At 36.6% G+C, this 21,299-nt stretch overlaps 4 protein-coding genes across 5 annotated transcripts; 1 reads left to right on the forward strand and 3 right to left on the reverse strand.

The window, feature by feature from the left end:
* Window positions 1-251: 251 nt before the first annotated feature.
* Window positions 252-5,473, reverse strand: LOC105977683 (pentatricopeptide (PPR) repeat-containing protein). The gene is made up of 10 exons (XM_013003030.2): window positions 4,505-5,473; window positions 3,984-4,111; window positions 3,609-3,749; window positions 3,361-3,447; window positions 3,094-3,247; window positions 2,941-3,000; window positions 2,418-2,846; window positions 1,726-2,021; window positions 1,512-1,641; window positions 252-971 (listed from the first exon to the last, which is right to left on the reverse strand). The coding sequence occupies exons 1-10, from the start codon at window positions 5,399-5,401 to the stop codon at window positions 447-449; spliced, it is 2,847 nt and encodes a 948-aa protein (XP_012858484.1). The 5' UTR covers window positions 5,402-5,473; the 3' UTR covers window positions 252-446.
* A 1,067-nt stretch (window positions 5,474-6,540) lies between these two features.
* On the forward strand, window positions 6,541-8,517 carry LSM6B (Small nuclear ribonucleoprotein family protein). 2 transcript variants are annotated; one of them, XM_013002981.2, is made up of 4 exons: window positions 6,541-6,671; window positions 7,329-7,463; window positions 7,972-8,085; window positions 8,190-8,517. In XM_013002981.2, the coding sequence occupies exons 2-4, from the start codon at window positions 7,352-7,354 to the stop codon at window positions 8,234-8,236; spliced, it is 273 nt and encodes a 90-aa protein (XP_012858435.1). In that variant the 5' UTR covers window positions 6,541-6,671; window positions 7,329-7,351; the 3' UTR covers window positions 8,237-8,517. The 2 variants fall into 2 exon arrangements, with proteins under 2 accessions (XP_012858435.1, XP_012858437.1); XM_013002983.2 differs by having other exon boundaries at window positions 6,550-6,671; window positions 7,332-7,463.
* Window positions 8,518-8,899: 382 nt separating this feature from the next.
* LOC105977649 (seryl-tRNA synthetase / serine-tRNA ligase) lies at window positions 8,900-12,865 on the reverse strand. Its single transcript, XM_013002980.2, has 10 exons — window positions 12,723-12,865; window positions 12,285-12,448; window positions 12,125-12,195; window positions 11,446-11,607; window positions 11,255-11,360; window positions 10,824-11,017; window positions 10,250-10,353; window positions 9,914-10,097; window positions 9,567-9,746; window positions 8,900-9,430 (listed from the first exon to the last, which is right to left on the reverse strand). The coding sequence occupies exons 2-10, from the start codon at window positions 12,415-12,417 to the stop codon at window positions 9,224-9,226; spliced, it is 1,341 nt and encodes a 446-aa protein (XP_012858434.1). The 5' UTR covers window positions 12,418-12,448; window positions 12,723-12,865; the 3' UTR covers window positions 8,900-9,223.
* A 3,554-nt stretch (window positions 12,866-16,419) lies between these two features.
* Window positions 16,420-19,791, reverse strand: CAT6 (cationic amino acid transporter 6). Its single transcript, XM_013003237.2, has 4 exons — window positions 19,128-19,791; window positions 18,697-19,045; window positions 18,355-18,589; window positions 16,420-17,216 (listed from the first exon to the last, which is right to left on the reverse strand). The coding sequence occupies exons 1-4, from the start codon at window positions 19,733-19,735 to the stop codon at window positions 16,639-16,641; spliced, it is 1,770 nt and encodes a 589-aa protein (XP_012858691.1). The 5' UTR covers window positions 19,736-19,791; the 3' UTR covers window positions 16,420-16,638.
* Between the last annotated feature and the right edge of the window lie 1,508 nt (window positions 19,792-21,299).

Raw genomic sequence — 21,299 nt, forward strand, 5'->3', positions numbered from 1 at the left:
GTGATGTTTGCAAATTAGTCGAAAAATCAACTAAAATAGAAAAAAAGAAAAAACAGGTACGCGGATACTTTTAAAATTATAGCTTAAAAACAACTTATTTTAAGAGAAGCAAGAGTAAAAGTTTGTTTTACAAACAGTTAAAAACATATTCGAATCTTAGACCTTTACTCTAATAGTAAATATTATATAACAACTCTTTTAAGGAGGGTTGGTAAGCTTAATAAGCTTAATTAACATGTAACAAAGTCAAATGTATAAGTACTTTTCCCTGCTGCTCTGATTTTAAAGCATTCATTTTACAGACAAAGCATTATGGACAAAATCCTAGGTAGCACTTTCCTATGTTGTCCAAATTAACAATCAACACTTCAAAATCTTCACAGAAAAAAAAAATTACCTTTACAAAACTGCAAATAAGAACGAAAAAAAAAAAGAAACAAGAAATCTCAAGATCGAAACTTTCCGTTGAAATCCGTGACATCTTCACCATCGGAATCACTGTCTCGAAACCCGCTGTCATCATCATCACCATCATCATCATCGCTGTCATCATTGCTGACATCAGAAATAGCGGTGAGGGTCTTGTGCGAGTTCCAATCGGGAGGGAAAGTCCTCTGAACGGCCTCAGTTATTCCACCGCCGCTCCGTTCGATTTTCCGCAAGCATTTCGACCAATGAACCGCGGTGCCCATATCGACCGTCAAACCGCACTCCACCATCTCCTCGCACAATTTCAAGATTCCGTTGTAGATGTAGCCCTCTGCCACGGTTGCCCTAGTCAGCAGTGATGTCATCAGACAATGGAACGCGGCTTTGTCGGGCTTTAGCCCGGCCCGTTTCATCTCGTCGAAGCATCTCAATGCCTTCTCGGGGAGGGACGCACGGGCCCACCCGTGTATGAGTGACGTGTAGGTTTTTACGTTGGCCTTCACTCCGTGTGCTTCCATTTCTTGAATCGTTTTTGTTGCTCTCTAAAAGAAGTTGGAGAGGGAAAACAAGGGGATATGAAAATTAGGGTTGGAAATCAAACGGATCAGATCGAAATTAGCACTTTAAGAAAAATTCTAATTTTTTCGAAAGTGAAATTTTAATTCCGATTAAGTTCCAAAAAGAAAATCGGAAAAAAAAAAAAAATCAGAATTTCGGAAATTTTCAAATCGGAATCGACAGAACAAAAATTCCAATTTTTTGCAACATAAAATATAAAATATATAACAATTTTGGTACTATAAATGTATTTTTCGGAAAAAAAAAATCAGATTTTTCAGGAATAAAAATCCGGTCGGAAATCAGATTCACATGTGTATTCCAATTTCAATAAATAAATAAAAAAATCAAAAAATCGGAATTTTGGAATTCGGAATGAAAAACATTATTCCAAAATCGTAACATTTTGGATTGGAATCGGCGGGAATCAGAATTTCCGTTCCAATTCCCACGCCTAATGAAAATAAAGAAAAAAGTATATTATGCTTACAAAAAAAGAAAAAAGTAATCGTGTAATAACGTACCGTCATATCTCCAGCCTTGCAACAAGCATTTACGAAAGACGTGTAAGTATGGATATCTGGCTGTACCCCTTCTTGCCTCATTTGCTGCATCAAATCTGCAGCCTCCCATACATCACCCCTTCGCGCCCATCTGAATAATAAATAAATATTAAGACATCAAAAAAATCGGAAAACATTGGAACAATTGGATATAATAAAGTAATTAATCGCGTACCCGTCGATTAATATGTTGTATATAAAAGTATTTCTAGGGATATTTTGAGCTCTCATCTCTTTAGTGACAGCTAAAGCACTTTGCATCCTGCCTGATTTACAGCACGCTTTGAGTAAGGCCTCGTAAGTATACACATCGAGCTCAAGCCCCTCGTTTTTCAATTTTGAAAAATACTCGAAAGCTTTTCCAGTGTCGCCCAACGATGCATATCCATGCATAATTGTTGTGTATGTATGCTCGTTCGGACTTATGCCAGCTAGCAATATCTCGTCTAATATACCCACAGCCTTGTCCATCTGCATTAAATAAACAACACAAACAGTTCACTCAAAGCTAAAATATTTAAAAAAAAAAAAGAAAAAAAGGGTAAATTGCACCTACTTCCCTGAGGTTATGTGTAATTGCAACTAGGCCCCTCTGATTTGGAAAATTATGTTTACCTCCCTTGGAATATGATATTAGCTAACATTTAACTCAATTGACCATTGAATTTGTTGAAAATCCATATTTACTTACCCTTGACCAAATATTTAGTAAATTACATTGTTCTCCCTGAGGTTAGGTCTAATTACATATGGATCCATTGTATTTGAAAAACATTACAAAGACCTCCCTTAAACCATAATTTTAACTGCAAAATTGAATTTAAACTCATTAATAATATTTTTTTTAGAAAAATAATATTTACGTACCTGACGTTTTTCGACGAGGCCAAGAATGAGAGCATTATAAGTTTGAACAGTGGGTATGCAGCCACTTTTTCTCATCATATCAAAAACATCGAGTGCTCTTCGATTATTTCCAGCTCGTGCGAAGGAATGAATAATAGGCATGAATGTTCTAGAAGTTGGCCTACGCCTCTCCTTTTTCATTTCCTCGACTGTACGAATAGCTCGATCCATGTTACCCATTCCGCAAAATGCTTTTACGATATTATTGTAGAGAATGACATCCGGTTTTAAACCATCCGAAACTAAATCTTCGAAAACCGAAAAAGCGTTTGCCCAATCTTTCAAGATTATAAACCCGTTTATCAACATGGAATACGTCTTCAGGTTGTGCTTTATGCCTGCCGTTTTCATAGCCTCGCTGATTTCCATAGCTTTGTGAACTTTTCCTATCTGTCGAGGTCGAAAAAGGTTAAAATTGTCTTTTTTTACACATACTTGAAATGAATAAATACCATGTATTATATATATTATATATATCGGCTACCTTGGTATAAAGATTGATGAGACACCCGTAAGTAATTACCGATGGTGTAAAGCCACATTCCTATAGCAATTACAAATGTTAGTATGCAATATATTGTTATAAATATAAATAAATAAATAAATACAATAGCACGAATTTCATAATTATTTTAACCTTAAGTCTGTCGAAAACCATTAGACATTTCTCTTCATTCTGCGTCATCGTATAACCATCCATCATGGTGTGATATATGTCGATCGGAGCGTCTATACCCTCTTCTTCCATCTCTCTTATCAATTCTTCGGCACGGTTTAAGTTATACGTTTGACTGCATTTATAAATACATATAAAAACATTGTAATATTTTCATGACGGGCATAATAAAAAAATAAAATTAGAAAAAGCACTACTCGTGTTTAAAAAAAAAAAAATTCAACCCACCAATTAGCATAAATGATGTTCCCGTATATGATTCCGTTTAGGGATGTGATTTTTTCTTTCGCCTCCTTAAACCAACGCTCTGCAGCTCTTCCACAAATGGCGGAAACAAATATCAGACAGAAAACGAAAAAATAAAAAAAAAAATTGAAAAATAACAAGATTAATCAGAAAATAAAAACACATTAGAAAAGGTCGTTAAAAATCGTAATAGACAACTCATATAATATATACTATGCATTTCTACTTACTCAATGTTCCCCGTTTTTGCAAATCCTCCGACAATAATACTGTACGTTACCAAACTCAATTCAATGCCCTCGTCTCTCATCTTCCTAACGCATGACAGTGCTTCGTCCATATCTCTTCCTACTGAATATGCAAGAATGAGGCTGCACAACGCAAATAAACATTTTAATCGAAACTACTTTAAAAATACAAAAGATTAAATAGAGTGTGCATAGAAAAATGTTCGAGAATTACAATTTAATGGTATAAAAGCTCATTTATAAGGATTTTAGGATTTTATTTACGATCAACTTCAGCCCTATACGTGTCCATAAGACCACTGGGCTGAAGTGAATCATTAAATAGCTAAAAATAAAACATAATATTTTCTTTTTTACTTTGTGTATACATGTAATGTTGGCTCTATTCCGCGGGCCCGCATCTTCTCAAACATTTCACGTGCACGATGCATGTCTCCTCGCCTTGCGTAGTAGTTCACAATCAACCCGAACTCTTTTCTTGAAGGCTACAAAATTATAAACAAGATACATCACATTGTTTCAGTAATTTTGTTCACTCTCTTACAACCAGAAACATATCGAAAATGGTACCGTAAGCAATCCGAACTTCAGTACAAAACGGTACCATAGCATACGAAGTCTCGTTGCAAGTACAATTATTAAACTATCATGTTATAACACACTATATATAACAACATAATTCGGTGATATACGTAACAACTAACGTATACCACCTACATACGTTACCAATACGAATTCCCCTACATAATCCCATTATGAACGAGTTTACGGTCCGTTTCCTTTTATCGAGCATTCTCGTATTTAATTACTGCAAATATCTTCTTAAAACAATATACATCCTTTGTGTATTAACAAGAAACAATTTCAATTTTTTTTACCTTCTTAATCCGCTCAAACGATTCCACAACGGCCTGCCAATTCTCGGGTTGGGATTCTAGAACCTTCCGGAAATCGACTCGTGAAACTTCCCTTTCTTCATGCCACTTGGACCTATACTCCACCGCATCATCTTCTTTGCCCTCCACCCACTTTGCCCTATCGAAATATTTCCCCTTTATTCGATTTCCATCATCCAACTTCACGGTTAACACCCGTCCGCGAAACTCGACCCCATCGAATTCGACGGCCTTCATTGCCGCCTTTTCGGCCGTGCTCCCGCTGTAGATCACAAACCCAAACCCCATATTCCTCTCTAGGTCATTGTGACCCTTTACCAGAATCACATTCTTTATCGGCCCAAATTGCCTGAAGAAATCGGCTACCTCGATTTTCTTTATCCAGAGTGGTAAATTACCCACGAAGATCTTGCCCTTTTCCCTGAACTCCACTTCTTTTTTTTTTTCTTCTGAATTTTCAAAACCCTCATCTTCGAGTTCAATTTCTCGCAATGGGGGTGGTGGTGGGGGTGGGGGTGGGGGTGGGGGTGGAGGAGGGGAAAGTTTGCTGGATAGCCATAATTTGTTGCTGAGAGTGTCGTGGGGTGGTGAATTGGTGGCGGAGGGGGTATTTTGGAAGTTGACGAACTTTTTGAGGGGGTTTTCTGGAAGTTGGGAGGGTTGCTGCGGGATGGAGGTTTTAAGAGGCTTCTGAGTGGCGGGGCGGCGGAGGCCGGCGGAATTGGTGTTGGGATTTTGGGGAAAGTCTTGTGGTGAGCTGGAGGCGAGGATGAGTGAGGCAGCGGAAGTGGTGGTGGCGTGGTGGTGTTTACCGGCGAGAGTGAAAGGTGGTGGTGTGTGAGAGTAGTGAACGGCGGAGGAGATGGAGAAGATATCCATTATTTTATCAGTTTCATCTTTTTGAAATATGGAGAGTATTATTTGGCACTATCATGGGAATTTTTTTTCTTCACTTTTGTTTTAGTTAAATTGAAAATAAAAGGTTGGAAATCGGACTGAACAGATCGGAAATGACTTCTTTGGAGAAAAAAAAAATCATTTTTTTCGGTAGTGAAAAATGGGTTTCAAGTTCCGTTTAAAACTTAATGGGTAAATTTCACTTCCTCCTCTTTTACTTTGGTTCGATATCATTTATTCATCTTCTATTCCTGATTGCATTTATTTGTCCCACTATACTTGAAAAATTGTCTTATTATGGCTCTCGTTGTTAGTTGTCTAACATTTGACCTTAACACCATGTAGTCTGAAAATTCAAGACAAAGAGAAAGCATAGTCCACGACGGCGGCAACAATTTTTTTTTTAATTTTTTTAATTTTATGTTAATAATTATTTAAATTGGGAGGGGTGATTTTTTTTTGTAATTTTCAGACTCAAATCAAATGGTGTTAAAGTTAAATGTCTAAAAACTAACGGCGGTAGCCACATTCAGACAATTTTTCAAGTACAGAGGGTCAAATCGATGCAATTGAGAGTAGAAGGGGATAAAATGATATCGAACCAAAGTATAAGGGGGAAAGTGAAATTTACCAAAAAAACCAGTGCGCCAAAATTCATTCTGATTCCAAATTTGGATGTAATGCGAATTTACACATTTTTTTCCGAATTTTTGCAGGTTTTAGTTTACTTGACTCTTGAATATTTATATTTTTCGTATAAAATACAATATAAGTTATATTAATATAATTACAAAATACCTCATAAAATTATATTATATATTAAAAAAATGAAATATTCAAAACTAAAATCGGATCGGAAATCAAAATTGTAAATAATTTTATATACAATTCCGATTCCATTCCAAATATTTCGAAAAAATTTGTAATTCGGAATGAAAAAATCATCGGAATTTATGGAATTCGGAAATTCCATTCTGATTTCCACCACTAATTTTGTTATTCAATTTTGATCTATTTAATTAAAGTCAGAGATAAGTACTTAGAAAGCCCAAATTTCACTGAATTAAAAAGGCTCAATTCACCAGAAAGCCCGTTTCTTATAAAAACTTCAGCAGCCTATTTCTTATCCAAATATTCAGCCCAAACCTAAAACTCAAAACGTTTGACAAAAACCCCTAAATTCACTGTTAATACTGTATTTCTTCTCCTTCACCGATCGGAACATCGTCCGCCGGAGATTCCTTATTTCTGTGTAAGTTTCTCTCTCGCTGTTTACTTATGTTTAATTCAGACGTTTTCGCATGATTTTCCGGCGTGGAAGCCATTATTATGACGATTTGTTTTCCAAGTTCTTAATTTGCTTTCAAAAATTTAATTTAGGTTTTGTGGATATAATTTTCTTCACGAACATCTGCCTTTTCTTTTATTTGTGTGTTGAATTTCGTTAGAATGTGCGCAAGTACTCATTATAATTAGGTTTTGATTTTCTAGTGATTTTGGAGTTGCCCTAATTCTCGTAATTGAGTGGAGAGACTTAACTCTTTGCTGTAATGCTTATTTAGATGCATGTGAACTCGTTTAAACTTTGGTGGTTGCAAATGCATAATGTTAGGGCTTCATTGTGGGATTAGGGTTTAAAGTGTTGCAAACAGTAATTATGATTACCACTGTTGTAAAGTAAAAGTGTGAAACCAATCTAACATACTGGTTGGGGCTCTGGATCGTGTATTGAAAATCGTATTTTAGTTTGGGAAATTAGAATTTATACATTTCTTTCTTCCAGTTAGAAACTATTCAAATCATCTGCCATTGCTTTCATTGACCTTACTAGAATTTGCTCATTCGCCTCTGTGTTGATGCTGTGCTAATTGTGCATGTGTGTGTGTGTGTGTTTGTTTGTTCTTGGCAGCAGTTGGACGATTAATTCGAACAATGAGTGGATCAGGAGACAAAACTTCGAACACCAAGACTCCAGCTGATTTTCTCAAATCAATACGTGGCCGACCAGTTGTAGTCAAATTGAACTCTGGTGTCGACTATAGAGGTCTCTTACATTTTCCTTGTTGCCTTTTCCTTGTTTCGTTTCTGCTGTTATTTTATTTAAATGTGCTTGTTTTACATAATTATGTTATTCTTGGAACCACCATCCTTTAATCCTGTTTGCCTTCATTTTTTCCTCTATGTGTGCATTTTTTTTGCAAATACTGATGGTAGGTTGTTGTAATTATAATCGCTAATTGTAATCGCTCTACATGTTTTTTATAAAGTCCGGGTAATACTGATTTCAGAAAAAGAAATTGTCGAGATGGCTAAAATATATGCTTAATTGATTTCTTTGAATAATTTCACATCCTTGTGTATGTGTTAAAATCGTGTGCTTACGAAGGTGTTAACTATCGAAAAGGCTAGTTAATATTTATGAACTTAATCGTTCAATTTCAGTCCATGACACCGCATGAATATCCTAGATAATCAAGGTGGACTAGATATTCTTGTCACTATGTTATTAGCTTGACAAATGTTCAACTAATGGGTGTTTATTTATTCGACAGGTATTCTTGCATGTCTGGATGGATACATGAATATTGCCATGGAACAAACAGAGGAGTATGTTAATGGCCAGTTGAAGAACAAATATGGGGATGCCTTTATTCGAGGAAACAATGGTAAGCGGCAATTAGATTATATACTTTGAATCTCGTAAGTTTTATTTTTGGCTGTTTATCTCTGAATCAAGATGTAATTGCTTTGTTTGTTTTCTTTAATACAGTTCTGTATATCAGCACATCGAAGGGAACCTCTGCAGAAGGAGCTTAGCAATGTGATCTAACAGGAATGTGTTGTATTATATTCATGTCTCATCGGGGGGAAAAAACAAAACATGTGTAGCTTATCTTAGTATCAGTAATATGTACACGCAACCATAATGCTGGTTTTTTATTGATGTTATTGTGGTTGAATTTGCTTGCTAGTTTCGAAACAAAAAAATGACACCTGTTTTTGAATCTTGGACTTCCTCGGACCGATGTAACAACGTGATTAGAGATCCTTGCCTTTTCTCTTTGAATCGAATTCTCAAATTTTCCTGGATTGTTAAATGTGGTTGCGTAGTAGATACATACTTCTATCGGCTATATGGGGAATGAATCGTCTATTGTGGGATTAGGAATTCTAGCAAACCCTTTATCGTGCTGTTTTTATGTCTCAGTTATTCATTTCTAAATTTTCTGTCGGTCTTTACATGTGTCGAAAATGAATCAAAGCTCTGAGTAGAAACCTGCATCCTTTGCATCTTAAATTGGCTACCAATTGTAGTTAGAGAACTTGCTAGCTTTACGATTTTTCAAATTTTATTATAACCTGAAAATAATCATATATTAATAGTGTTGCCTGAATAGAAATCTTTCCTTACTGTTGGATTCAATACATGGGTCTTCTAGTTCATCTGCAGATTGGTTTCAGTTGAAAAAAGACAAATTATTCCACGAAATAGTTATATAGAACAGAACACAATACACTCCTTATGAATCAATTCTAAACATCCCTTTGCCCTCAGGAAAAAAAGAAAAAGAAAAACCAAACTAAAATACGAACAAACAAAGGAACTTGGCAAATGTGCGTTCAACAATTCAACAAACGGTCTAAAAATACTAGATGATGTCGTAATGGCCTGAAAGGGTAAAGAGAGTCAATCCACAATTCGTTTTTTGTCTCTATAAAAAACAATAAATATCTTGCAATTCAACACCTGTAGAACATCCGTAGGCATTTGCAAGAAAAAAACCTTAAAGAATGATGATTGGCTCATTCTTTGGTCTTCTTCCCCTTTGTCTCTTTCACAGTGTTCTTGAAAGGAATGAAGGATTTCCCACCCATGAACTCTCTTAGAACCTCTGGTATTTCTACTCCATCCTCTCTCTGATTGTTCTCGAGAATACAGCACATTGTCCTCTCGGTTGCTGTCAGCGTAGAGTTCAACATGTGGACATATTCCTTAGACTTGTCGTTGCTCTGCAACCATTATTTGTGATTAGTTAAATCATTTTTCACAAATAAAAATGATCCTCCCTAAAATACTGGTGGTACTGAGAAGTAAATAGAGCAAATAAAACAGCAAGAACTCAATGAAGGAAAAGATTATTCTAACCTTTTTTTGCCCAAATCGGGTTTCTAATCTTCTTGACTGATAGTCAGTACAGTTAGAGCAGGAAACAAGTTCTCTGTATGCCTTTGATGCTGGGAACCATCCTTCCAAGTCGTACTTTTTGGCAGCAGCATCATTCAGTGCACCAGATACGATAGCTACAACTTGGTAGGGGATATTAAGCTGCACATAGAATAAATAAATTTCAATATACGAGCAGATGTCAAACTTATGGTACAATCATTAAATAAATAACCTGTCGTGCTAAATTGGCTAGAGACAAGCAGAAGTCTTTTTGGAATATGTAAAAGAGAAATTCATTCAGTAAAGAGGGGAGGAAAAAAAGATACCAGCTTGTAGAAATCCTCAGAATTTTTTAGCATCTCTTCATGCATCTCCCAGGAGTCATTTCCATTTGGAGTGGTTATACAGAACTGTTCAATCTTTTCAAACTGATGAACACGGAAAATTCCCAGAGTATCTCGACCATGCGAACCAGCTTCTTTACGGAAGCACGATGAGTATCCAGCATATCTGATAGAAGTCACGAGGTCGCTTCATATAGAAAAGAAAAGTACAAACAATCGAAATTCTTCTGGTTTTCTTAAAAACAGTTTGAAACTCAGGATAAAACTACAACTTACCAAGACAAGCAAATTAAGGCATGATTTACATAGATACCCTACCTCAATGGCAGTTGTGAAGGATGAATCCATTCGTCCAGATGATAAGCACAAAGTGGTTGTTCAGCTGTCGCAATCAGGTATTTGTCCTCACCCTCTCCAGTAACCTGTTAAAACACCAACAACTTAGTCATATTTCAGCTTCCAAAAAGTCTATAAACATTTCTCATTCTAACTAGACGTACATACACTAATAATATATACATGCAATAGTATATTTCTGCAAATAATTAAATCGAATATTAGTTTGAAAGGGGTAGTGTTCATAAGCATAATAAGTAGCATATAATCTTGAAGGAGAACCACTAACTCAAACCTCAATTCGGGTTCAGTTCATCAGGAGTTTGGAACTGATAAACTTAGGTTATATGCATGTCAATTATGCGAGGCAGCACATCAAAAAGACAAATGAACAGATCCAAGTTGTCAGTGAAACTTTCTCAGCCCTATTTGAACAATATTTTATTTCTTCAATGTGACACTTAGTTCAGCTATATTCATAATACGCAATTTCCTTATAACAGTAATTTGCCTAAAAATAATTGTCCTAACCTATTAAACTTGATCGAATAGTTACCTTGTAAAGTTCCTCATCAAACTGGGCCAACTGAGCACATTTAGCCATAATATCTTTCCTCATGAAAAAAGGAGTGTGCAACGCAGTAAATCCCCTCTTCTCCAAAAAATCAAGACCAAAGTTGATAAGAGCTTGGTTAAGTCGTACTCCATCCCCTTTGAGATAGAAACCCCTGCCTCCCGCTACATTCGCACCTAAAACATTCAAAATCACATTGTATTAGCTAACTAGTTACTACAATAAAATTGTAGGTGTACAAAGTTTCAAAGATCAGACAATTGGTAAGAGACGTGTGCTGCACAACGACAACTAATTGCTGCACAGGTTGAAAGGTGAAATAACATAACAATGAGCTAAATATGTCTCAGGCTTATTTACGTTCAAATACATCACAGAATTATCTAAATACTTATTTTATGTACAGGGAGAACCTTTCTTTATATCTGCAATTCCAAGAAGCTCAACAAGGTCCACATGATTCTTCAGATTCGGCTCAGTCCTCTTCTCTCCCCATGACCGAATAACAGCATTGTTATCCTATAAAACATCTCATCATTCATCGCAAAATTTATTAATACAGGAGTATGTAAGTATAAAGGGTGAAAAGAACAGCAGACAACACCTCATTATTGTCGATAGGGACTGAATCGTGCACTAGGTTTCCAATAATTGCCAATCTGGACTGCACCTCTGCTAGGGCCTGCTGCACTTCTGCCTCCTTCTTCACAGTCAGTTCTCTGTTTTCATCAGTAGTTGCAATCATACTGCTTGCATCTGCTCCTGACTTCCATAACATAAAACAATTCCCTCAAAAATTTAACAAAATACACAAAAGGAAACACATTTAATCCAGTTCCTTAATATTCAGAGCCATAACTTGTGTCCAAGTTAAATTGCAGATATTGAAACTAGTGCATGGCCTCTTTAAGATACAATACGGAAGAACCTTGTATATTCCGCATTGTCAAAGAAGATATAGATTCATAACTCAATAGATAGGTGTTCTTTTTTATATTTGCAATATTTTTAGATGCGACTCTGCGAGTCCTCTAATTGAATAAAAATGTGTATACCCCCCTTCTGATTCTCATTTTCACATTTTTTTCCTTATGTTTTAGGTACAAGATGGTACCCCCATCATATTTTACTTCCCATTTATTTTATTCAAAATCCTAATACAACATTTCCTAGCAGAACCGTCAGCTCAAAGCACATTAGGGAAAAGAAACATCCTTAGTCAGATTTTTATCTACGAAAACACGAAATTGATTAAATAAAATATATATTCCAGGAGCACTCACAATTTTGAGGCGGGCAATCTCTTTGCTAATCTTGTTTTTATCCGACCTCAAGCCATCCAACTCGAATTGGCCTACAACCAATATCAACTCAAAGTTCCATGAATCCGTAAAATGATGGAAAAATAAGGGATTAGAACAATAGCGAATAGAAGAAGATTACGTTGCCTCCAAGCTTTGTCGAGCTCAATAACCTCATCGACAAGGTTAACATTGGCAAAACGACGGCGCTGAGATTCCCTAATTTTCTCAGGGTTGCCTCCCTTCTCTTCACGAAAGAGATTAATGTCCAACATACTTATCCCGCTATAAATTTAGCTCCTTTCTCTGCAATTTTACACAGTAATCATATACACAAGCCAAAAAAACCAAGCAAAAATGAAAATCAACTGCGTATTATTTGTAAAAAAATATTACTAAACAATCCAATCAAAAATCGAAACAAATATAAGGAAATGCATCAAGGAGAAAACGCAAAAATCGAGAGAGAAAACAAAAATCAATATAACGAATATGAACGCTTGTACTGATGAGATCTCACGCGCCGCCGATAAATGCACAAAAAATTAAACGGAAAAAAGCGAGGAATAGAGATACATACACACAGAAGTCAGCGATGAAGTGGACTTGCCGATGACGACGAAGGATGAAGGAGTGAATAGTTGCGCAGAGTCGAGGGTTTTGGAAATATAAACAAGGCGTAACCTTTTTTCAGTTTTCACACTTACCCTTGAGGTTTGTAGTAATTACGTTTTAGCCCAATAAATGTTATTTATATTGCAAGTTAGTATATGATTGAATTAAGGGGTCTTAAGGTATAGGTCCCTAGTGACAAAACTTATTAGAACTAAATGACAAGTCTAACTAAACATTTGCTTCACATCCTTTATTAAATTTATTCCAAAAATGCCCTTCTCCTACCAAATTCGAAATTTACCTTAAATAAATTCAAATTGCATTTATCATTTTCTTAGTCTGCATTTAATTTTTTAATTTTTCTAAATTTTATTTTTACAGAATACTGATTTGTCCTTTTTTTTTTCCTTTCGTCTTTTTAGTATTTTATACATTATTATAAAAAAAAATCCTTTTTTTACGTAACATGTATTGAAAATTTAAAAAATATATATATGTTATTTTTTTTATTTTTCTATTCAAATCTTCTATCAATAACTGCAGTTATCTATATTTACCGTAGTCATTATCATGCTTGTAGGTATATAAAACTGGAGTTTTACTTCTTCGCACATTGTCTTGCTATTCATATACAGTGCATCATCTGCTATTCATATATGGATATTCATATACAGTGCATCAACTTGTAGTATACTACGGTGTACTGTGGTATACTACGCAGTACTATAGTATACTACAGTGTACTATTCCAAACCCTAGCCGCCAACAACTCCTAGCCGTCGCCAACCCTAGCAATCGACGCAGCCGCCGTCAAACCCTAGCAGCGCGACAACTGCAGCCGTCGGCACCCATAATCACCTACCATCTGTTGAAAAACCTAGATCTGGAATTTTGAACCCTAACGTGTGCCGCCACGCAATCGTTGCCCTAAAAACGTTCAATAACCTACAACAAATCGAATAAAAATAGCAAATCAGATCCAAAACCAAGCCAAAATTCTTAAAAAAACAATAAAAACATATACAATTAGTCAACATATACTTTTAATCACAGATCTGTACAAAAAATGAAAAAAATTAGCAAATCTTATAAAAAAAAAAGAGAAAAGAAAAACTTGTTTCTCCGCCATACAATACCCCGCCGCTGCCGCCTCAACCACTTCCTCCGTCGCTCCACTCCTGCTCTCTCGGTCGCCGACCTTTGTGCTTGATGGAGAAGCAAGATAGAGATGTAAGAGAAAAAGAGAGAGGAGAGTGATCGATATAAAGAAGACGAGAGGAAAAAGCGAGAGAGAAGATGGAAGAAGAGAAATAAATCTGAGATGAGAAACGTGGTATATGTAAGTTATAATATTTAAGGAATAAGGACAAGATAGGGATTAAAAAAAGTTAGGGATGTGAGTCATATATTATTTCAAGTTGAGGATTTAATTAAAAGATTGAATTTAGACTTGTCATTTAGTTCAAATTAGGTTTGATTTGAGGGACTCATAGCATATTACCGCTTGAATTAATTATGGTAAAAGTTGGCCCAATAAATTTCCAGGCCCGTTTAGTTTTAATCCATCTCCCCGGTTCGGGCCTATTATCCATAACATATTTCATTATGATTAATTAAATAGAGCCCGATAATTAAAGAAAGATTAATCTATTCATATGGTAATTAGTGATTAAATTCATGGTCGATATCGATATTTTAAAGGCTGCGTTTGGATCGAAATTTTCAATTTGATCAAAGGCTTTGAAACGAAAATCATGTAATTAAGTGTTTACTCAACAATCAAGCATTCTTTCAACAATTTAGTTTTGTTTGCTAAGCTTATAAGCTGTTAAAAATAGCTTATGAGATGTTTAAAAGCTTATGAACTCTTATAAAGTATTTTCTATTTTTTATTTAAAGATCTTAAAAATTCAAAGAATAAGTTGTCGCTGAGCTTTTTAACATCTTTTTAGAAAAAATACATTTACCCCACCTTTTTTTATTTAAGATCTTACAATGAATAAAATAGTTTATAAGCTCACTATCAAAACACTTTAAAAATAAATTCTAAAAATAAACTATAACAACTTTCAGCTCTTAAAACAACATATCGGACTTAATGTTTTATTAAGAAAAGATAATTGTAAAGAGTTTTACAAAGAAAATAAAAAAAGAATATGACAAAATAAATGCTTTATTAAGGATATACATATAGATCACAATCAAAGGCAAATCATTTGATTTCACACACTAACAACTTTAATCAAGGCAAGTGGATTGTCCCATAAGTGTAAGTTGTAACATACCATTAATTTCTCTATCATTACACAATCCACACAAAAAACCAGTACTTTTTCTTTCACCAATTTCACCATCCATCATTCACCATCACAATTACTTTAGATCCACTTAGTTGTGTGTGTAATAACGAAAGAAAATGAACGACATAATTTACTAGGGCTCGTTTGATTAAGCTTACTGTAAACACTTGACAAGTTCTTACATCTGATAATTTGTTTTAAGAGATGATAAATTGTTACGTCTTAATTTTAGAATCAATTTTTAAAGTTTTTAGAGCCAGTTCAGTCCGGTCCGATCTGATTGTGACGACATTGGATATACAAACAAAACGAAAGAGACAAATTCCTAATAAAAGTCGCTCGTGGATTTCATGACATGAAATCCCTTCCCACATTGACCCTGATAAAATTTAATTTTTCTTATTAAAATCGGAGTCGATTGCAACTTTGAAATTATCGTTCGTGCGGACAAAAAACCAAAGGCGCATTTTGCATGGTCGGGACAATGCTAAAGGCGTGAAAAGGCCACTTAGATGGATAGTAATCAAAGGTGACACGTCACACGATTTATTTAATTTCCTTGTACCAATCCCCTATTGGCTTAATTAACCAAAAAACTTCATTAATTATTTAATTTTTTTCATCACCCATTATTACTACAAGAAATAATCTTTTGATGATGATATATATATTTTTCACATTGTTAAAAAAAATATATTGTCACTAATAATGTGTCACTAATTCTCTATTGTGAATTTGTGGTACTAAAAAATGATTGTGACTTAAATGACATGCTTTCTCTATTGGAATAAAAGTTGAAGATTCATTCAAAGACTATAATCATTATTGCATAAACTAAAACAATTAATTCAAAGAAATCTTAGCACTGAATCACAATATAATGATAGTGGATCAAGAATAATTCCACATCATAACTAAATGATAAAACACTATTTATTGAGAATTCAAATATTTTGTCCAAAAAAAAAAAGATTTTATGACATCTTATTCCCACTTTCTTGATTTAGCAATTGGGCTCTCCTTTAACCCTAGAATCTTGGATTAGAGATGAAGTTTGTTATTGGATAGCTGAATAAGGGGAATTAATTAATTAATTAACAATACCCGAAAAAAAAAGCCGAAAGCAAAAGATCGATATTTGATGCTGCACAATATTCCATTTTACGCAGAAAATTAGATCTTACACCTGATTATTTACAGTAGGTGGATTTAAGCCGTAGATCTACACATAATCACACATACCCATATGTGTATGTGTGTTTGTGCTTAATAATTAGTTATTTAATCAAATTCTATGTTTTAAATCCACACGGTGTAAATAATCAGGTATGACATCTAACTCACCGATGCTGCACCACAAAATATCCAAGAGCAATTTCATTTAACCTTTTCTTTTTGGTGCTTTTACAGTTGAAAGTTGCACAACTTTGATTGGATAATAATAAATAAAACTAAATAAATATACATTTGAGGGCAATTAATCTCTACTTGAGATCAACTATACATCTTTTGATACCCTAAATTACTAATTCTAAATTAGTTCAACCAATCAAGAACCAAATGTACTCATTTGTTTACTATCTACACTTTTGCACTACAAACTTGCCTTTCAATAATGGATGATTCCTTCACACTTTCTTCACTCTTTATACCAAGAGTGCCGTCTCTCTCCGCATCAAAGCTCGAGTGCACACTGTAAAGAACGTACACGAGCACAATAAGGCCCGAGAAGAATCCGAATCGTACATACGAAGGTTTATCAAGAGAGCCCAACAAGAATATGTTGAGGAAAATGGATATCGAGGGAATCCATGGCATGAGTGGGACCCCCCAAAACTCGGGCTTTCTTGCTTGTGGGACCGTGAAGTGGAATAACTGAACCAGTGCTATTGCGACACCTAAGCATGCCACGAGCATCAACGCTTTGGGCTTGTTCGACGAAGGCCCGAATTGCCATATGAGCGTGAAGATTATGCAGGTGAGCGAGAAGCAGAACAAGAAGGAGGTTGTGGGCCATGGGTTTGTGGCTCCGTTGGTTACATATCTGCGGTAGATTACTGCATTTGATACCATGTAGAAAACGAAGAGAGTTCCGATCGAAACGAGGTTTAAGAGGATGTTTAAATCGGTGAATAGGGCGATTCCTGCTGTGAATATCCCTGAAAAAATAAATAAAAAAATAAAAAGTATTAATTTTTTTAACACAATTCAAGAACATTAATAAATTAGTGAAAAGGAAAGGGCAAAATGAATTAGAAGGAATCAGTTAAGTGTCCCTTTCCCATGGCGACGAGCCGTTTTTCGTTACCCTAGCAATTATTTCCCTAGGTTTGACCCTAGAGATAGAACACCGTAGTTACTTTGCAAAAGCCTCGAAAAGTCAAGTGACGAGTTTCAACGGGAACATATATTCTAGCATAGAATTCAGAATGAAATGGTCAAGTGGCTGAGCTATCAAGAATCATTTGAGACTTTCCCTTTACAGAGTCACGAAAATGCACTTTGGGGAGGACCCATCGGGAACCCACTTCGTGTACTATCTTCTTATAGGATCGTAATCCTATTTGTCAATGTATATATATAGAATAGAACAATCTCTTTTAGACTTTCGTTCAATGTGCCTTTTCGTTAGATCCTCACCCAAAGCAATAGTTTCATCTACTAGTTCAAGAAGATAAGTGAAAATTACGACAAAAGTCATTCGTCCAAAGCTTCGTAAAAACATGAGCAATTTCTTTTTCGGTTGCAACTTGCAAGAGAAGGAAAGGTTGCTGGATAAACCACAAGAAGCCAATCGTTCTCAACCGAAAAGGCTTTGATGTGGGGCCCGAACGAATAACAGCCAATCTTCATAAACAAACAAGCGAAAGAAAGAGAAAAATATCCATCACATGTCATACGATCATCATATATTCTAAATCTCGACAAAAGAACACAAATCTTGACCGGTAGCGACCGCACACGAGATAAAAACATAATCGTCGCAATCACACACCAAGCCTAGATTACAACCTTAAAGAAAGCTACAATTATCTTACAAAAGCGGTTCTAATTCGTCGAAGAGTACGCGGCTCGTCATGGCTCGTATATCATGCGAGCCACAACGATCCCAACACGGCCCCTAAAGTATACGAACCACTCAATCCAAGAAACCAAGTAAAAGTTATAGATATCCTTTTTTTTTTTTCTTGTATCTATATACTATTTGTCTATATGTAACTGACACCACGAGACAAATGCACAGAAGTGATAACATTTACCCATAAAGGGGCGAGTGGGGGTGGGGTGGGGGCGTACCAAGAAAGGATGAGGCATTGACAGGGGTAGAAGTGGAATTATGGACCCTTGCGAACCAAGTGGGGACCACGCAGGCCCTTCCGATCACGCACATGTACCGCGCCTGGCCCAGCATGGACACCAGCAGCGACGTCAAAATACCGAAACTAGCCCCAACTCCGATCACGTTGGATACCCACTTCCAACCCTCCGAACCTTCTCTGAACGCCCCTGAAAACGGCGCGTCTGCATCAATCTATGCCAATTGCCACCACCACAAAAATCAAAATAGTTATTCTTAGCTTGTACCTTGTGCAGAAACAGTTGTACATTGTGAAGCTGAATTAATTGACTGATTATTACCATGTCGTAGGGGAGGAGAGCGGACATTGAAGCGGCCATGAAGCAGTAGAGAACGGTGACGAGGACGACGGATCCCGAGACTCCGATGGGAATATTCTTCACGGGATCCTTCACCTCCTCGGCCATGGTGGAAACGGCGTCGTACCCGATGTAGCTCAGGTACACCATGGCCGCCCCGTTGAACACTCCGGAAACTCCGAATGGGAAGAACCCGCCCGGGTTTTCCGGGTTACCGGGTTTCGTGAAGTTGTTCCAATCCCCCTTCCAGAACCCGACCACTATCACGAACACTATGAACAGAATGTGCAGCACCGTTAGCACCATGTTTAACCATGAACTCTCCTTCGTGCTGCAAAATAAAATTGACAGAGGGGTTTAGATAAATTCGAAATTTGAAAAGAAAAAAAAAATTGGGGGGAAAAATTGGAAACCTGTAGCAGATTACTAGGGTGAGGATTAGGACGACGGCGACGGCGATCAGGTCTAATTCGTTGTACCCCTCCGGTAGGGCGTGGGCGGTGAATCGGAGTTGTGTGCGCGTCGATAGGCCCAAGGCGGTGCCCAAATACGAGGTGAAGCTCCTGGCGACGGCGGCGTTCGACAGGACGTAGTCGATTACGAGATTTGCGCCGGTCAGGAAGGCGGGGAATTCGCCGAAGGTGACGCGGACGTAGCTGAAGGCGCCGCCGGCGACGGGCATGTCGACAGCGAACTCGGTGTAGCAGAAGGCGGACAGGAGGGCGCAGAGGCCGGCAATGGCGTAGGAGACTACGACGGCGGGGCCGGCGTAGAGGCGGCTGGCGCGGCCGGTGGTGACGAAGACTCCGGCGCCGACCATACCGCCGACTCCGAAGCCGACGAGGTCGTACCAGCGGAGGGTCCGCTTCATCTCCGACCCGGAACGGATTCGGAGGCGGGTCGTTTCCTCGGAGGAGGTTGATACGGAGCAGGCGCGGCGGGAGAGGCGGTTGGGGGTGTCGGAGAGTGCCCGGAGGTACGATTTGAAACTCGAGAAAGAGGAGGAGGAATGGCTTTCCATTGTTATCACTCTCTCTCTCTCTACTTGTTTCTTTCTTTCGTTGTGCTCTGTAAGAGTGTGAGACTGATGTATCTACATATATGATATATATACACAAACACACACAAAAAGCGTGTGTCTGTGTGTGTTGTTTGTGCGCGTGTGCAGGAGGAGGTAAGGGGGTGGGCCCCACTAATGCGTATGAAATGTGACAGTCAGCACAAAGAGAGAAGAAACGGCCACTTTTTTAGTTTTTATTACCGGAGAACCGAAACTTTTCGGTTACCTTTTTTCTTATTTATGATAAATCTTTTGGTTTTCCGATTTAAAAAAAAAACAAAATTAAAAGAAAAAAAAATTGTTAATTCATTTTTTTTAGATTGATGATTTTTTTTACAAGTTATTTCTGTTAGCATTTAATGTTGAAATTGAAGGTAGACGCTAACTCGTATCAATAGACGCAATCCCTAGTCTTCAGACCCCCAACATGTGGGTCCGACCGATAACAGTTCGTTAGAATTGCGGACTTGGACCTGATGCTTATAAGAAATTAACCCTCGATGGAGCTGAAAATTGAATTGATAGGTTAATTGTGTTATTCTGTTAGCATTTAATGTAGAAATTGATGATATGCGCTAGTTTGCACCAAAAGACGAAATACATCATCCTTAAGGCCGATGGAGCTGAAAATTGAATTGATAGGTTAATTATGTTATTCTGTTAGCCTTTAAATGTTGAAATTGATGATATGCGCTAACTTGCACCGGAAGACGAACTCCATCATCGCTAAGGCTCACATATCTCCTTGCTGGACACGTATTTTAATGAAAGAATGTAAATTATGGTGATTAAACGGCCCATTAAAATAGCGGATTTGGGCCTCGATTGAAATTCCGACACCAAAAGTCAGAAGAGGCTTTACTCAATTACGAGCCATTAACAAGAAATAAGTGACTTGGGAATAGTATAAAAATAAATACACCAATAATCTTTAAACTTTGTGTTTTGCTTTTATTTAATTTTTCCTTCTTCTCATTGCTTGATTTTTAAGTTTAATAATAATAATATCTATGCTGCAACTCGAAAAAAAAAAAAATAATATTAGAAGAAATCAGGTGGTAGTTAGCCTGTTGCTTTGTTATGGTGATATGATAAGGTCACCCACACAATTTTGGGTTCAAAAGGTGAATGGATAACTATTTGTCTGTCACAGAACTCTGCATATTATCAGACTGCCAACCTGTTTGGGCTGCTCCTTTCTGGCCCAATTAAACCTAATCTTATGAGTTACTGTATCACTTTTTTGACTATACAAACAAAATAAACTATATATTTATTTTTCTTTTTAATTTAAAATTAAGCTTATAAATTATTATGAAATGGTCCTTATAATAAAATTAAAAAAAAAATTAAATTGAAATTGAACATTATAATATTGATATAAGCAGTAGGGCGTATAGTTATATAGTTGTATGGAAGCAGGGATGGGGGTGCATGGGGGCGAAATCTTATCAGAATCAGAAGCAATAAATAAAAGCAAACAAGAACAAATCAGAGATGGGGGTGGGGCTTACATTTTTAGGCC

The sequence above is a fragment of the Erythranthe guttata genome, chromosome 6 (assembly GCF_056151865.1).
Source record: "Erythranthe guttata isolate IM_541 chromosome 6, IM_541, whole genome shotgun sequence".
NCBI lineage: Eukaryota > Viridiplantae > Streptophyta > Magnoliopsida > Lamiales > Phrymaceae > Erythranthe > Erythranthe guttata.

Coding starts and splice junctions, on each gene's coding strand:
- LOC105977683 (XM_013003030.2), bottom strand. CDS start 5,401: ATGGATATCTTCTCCATCTCCTCCGCCGTTCACTACTCTCACACACCA. Junction 4,112..4,504: donor CGTTTGAGCGGATTAAGAAG/GTAAAAAAAATT, acceptor ATAATTTTGTAG/CCTTCAAGAAAAGAGTTCGG. Junction 3,448..3,608: donor GCAAAAACGGGGAACATTGA/GTAAGTAGAAAT, acceptor CATTTGTGGAAG/AGCTGCAGAGCGTTGGTTTA.
- LSM6B (XM_013002981.2), top strand. CDS start 7,352: ATGAGTGGATCAGGAGACAAAACTTCGAACACCAAGACTCCAGCTGAT. Junction 7,464..7,971: donor CTCTGGTGTCGACTATAGAG/GTCTCTTACATT, acceptor TTTATTCGACAG/GTATTCTTGCATGTCTGGAT. Junction 8,086..8,189: donor CTTTATTCGAGGAAACAATG/GTAAGCGGCAAT, acceptor TCTTTAATACAG/TTCTGTATATCAGCACATCG.
- LOC105977649 (XM_013002980.2), bottom strand. CDS start 12,417: ATGTTGGACATTAATCTCTTTCGTGAAGAGAAGGGAGGCAACCCTGAG. Junction 11,608..12,124: donor AGATTGCCCGCCTCAAAATT/GTGAGTGCTCCT, acceptor ATGTTATGGAAG/TCAGGAGCAGATGCAAGCAG. Junction 9,431..9,566: donor CCCGATTTGGGCAAAAAAAG/GTTAGAATAATC, acceptor TAATGGTTGCAG/AGCAACGACAAGTCTAAGGA.
- CAT6 (XM_013003237.2), bottom strand. CDS start 19,735: ATGGAAAGCCATTCCTCCTCCTCTTTCTCGAGTTTCAAATCGTACCTC. Junction 19,046..19,127: donor ACCCTAGTAATCTGCTACAG/GTTTCCAATTTT, acceptor TTTATTTTGCAG/CACGAAGGAGAGTTCATGGT. Junction 17,217..18,354: donor CAATGCCTCATCCTTTCTTG/GTACGCCCCCAC, acceptor TTATTTTTTCAG/GGATATTCACAGCAGGAATC.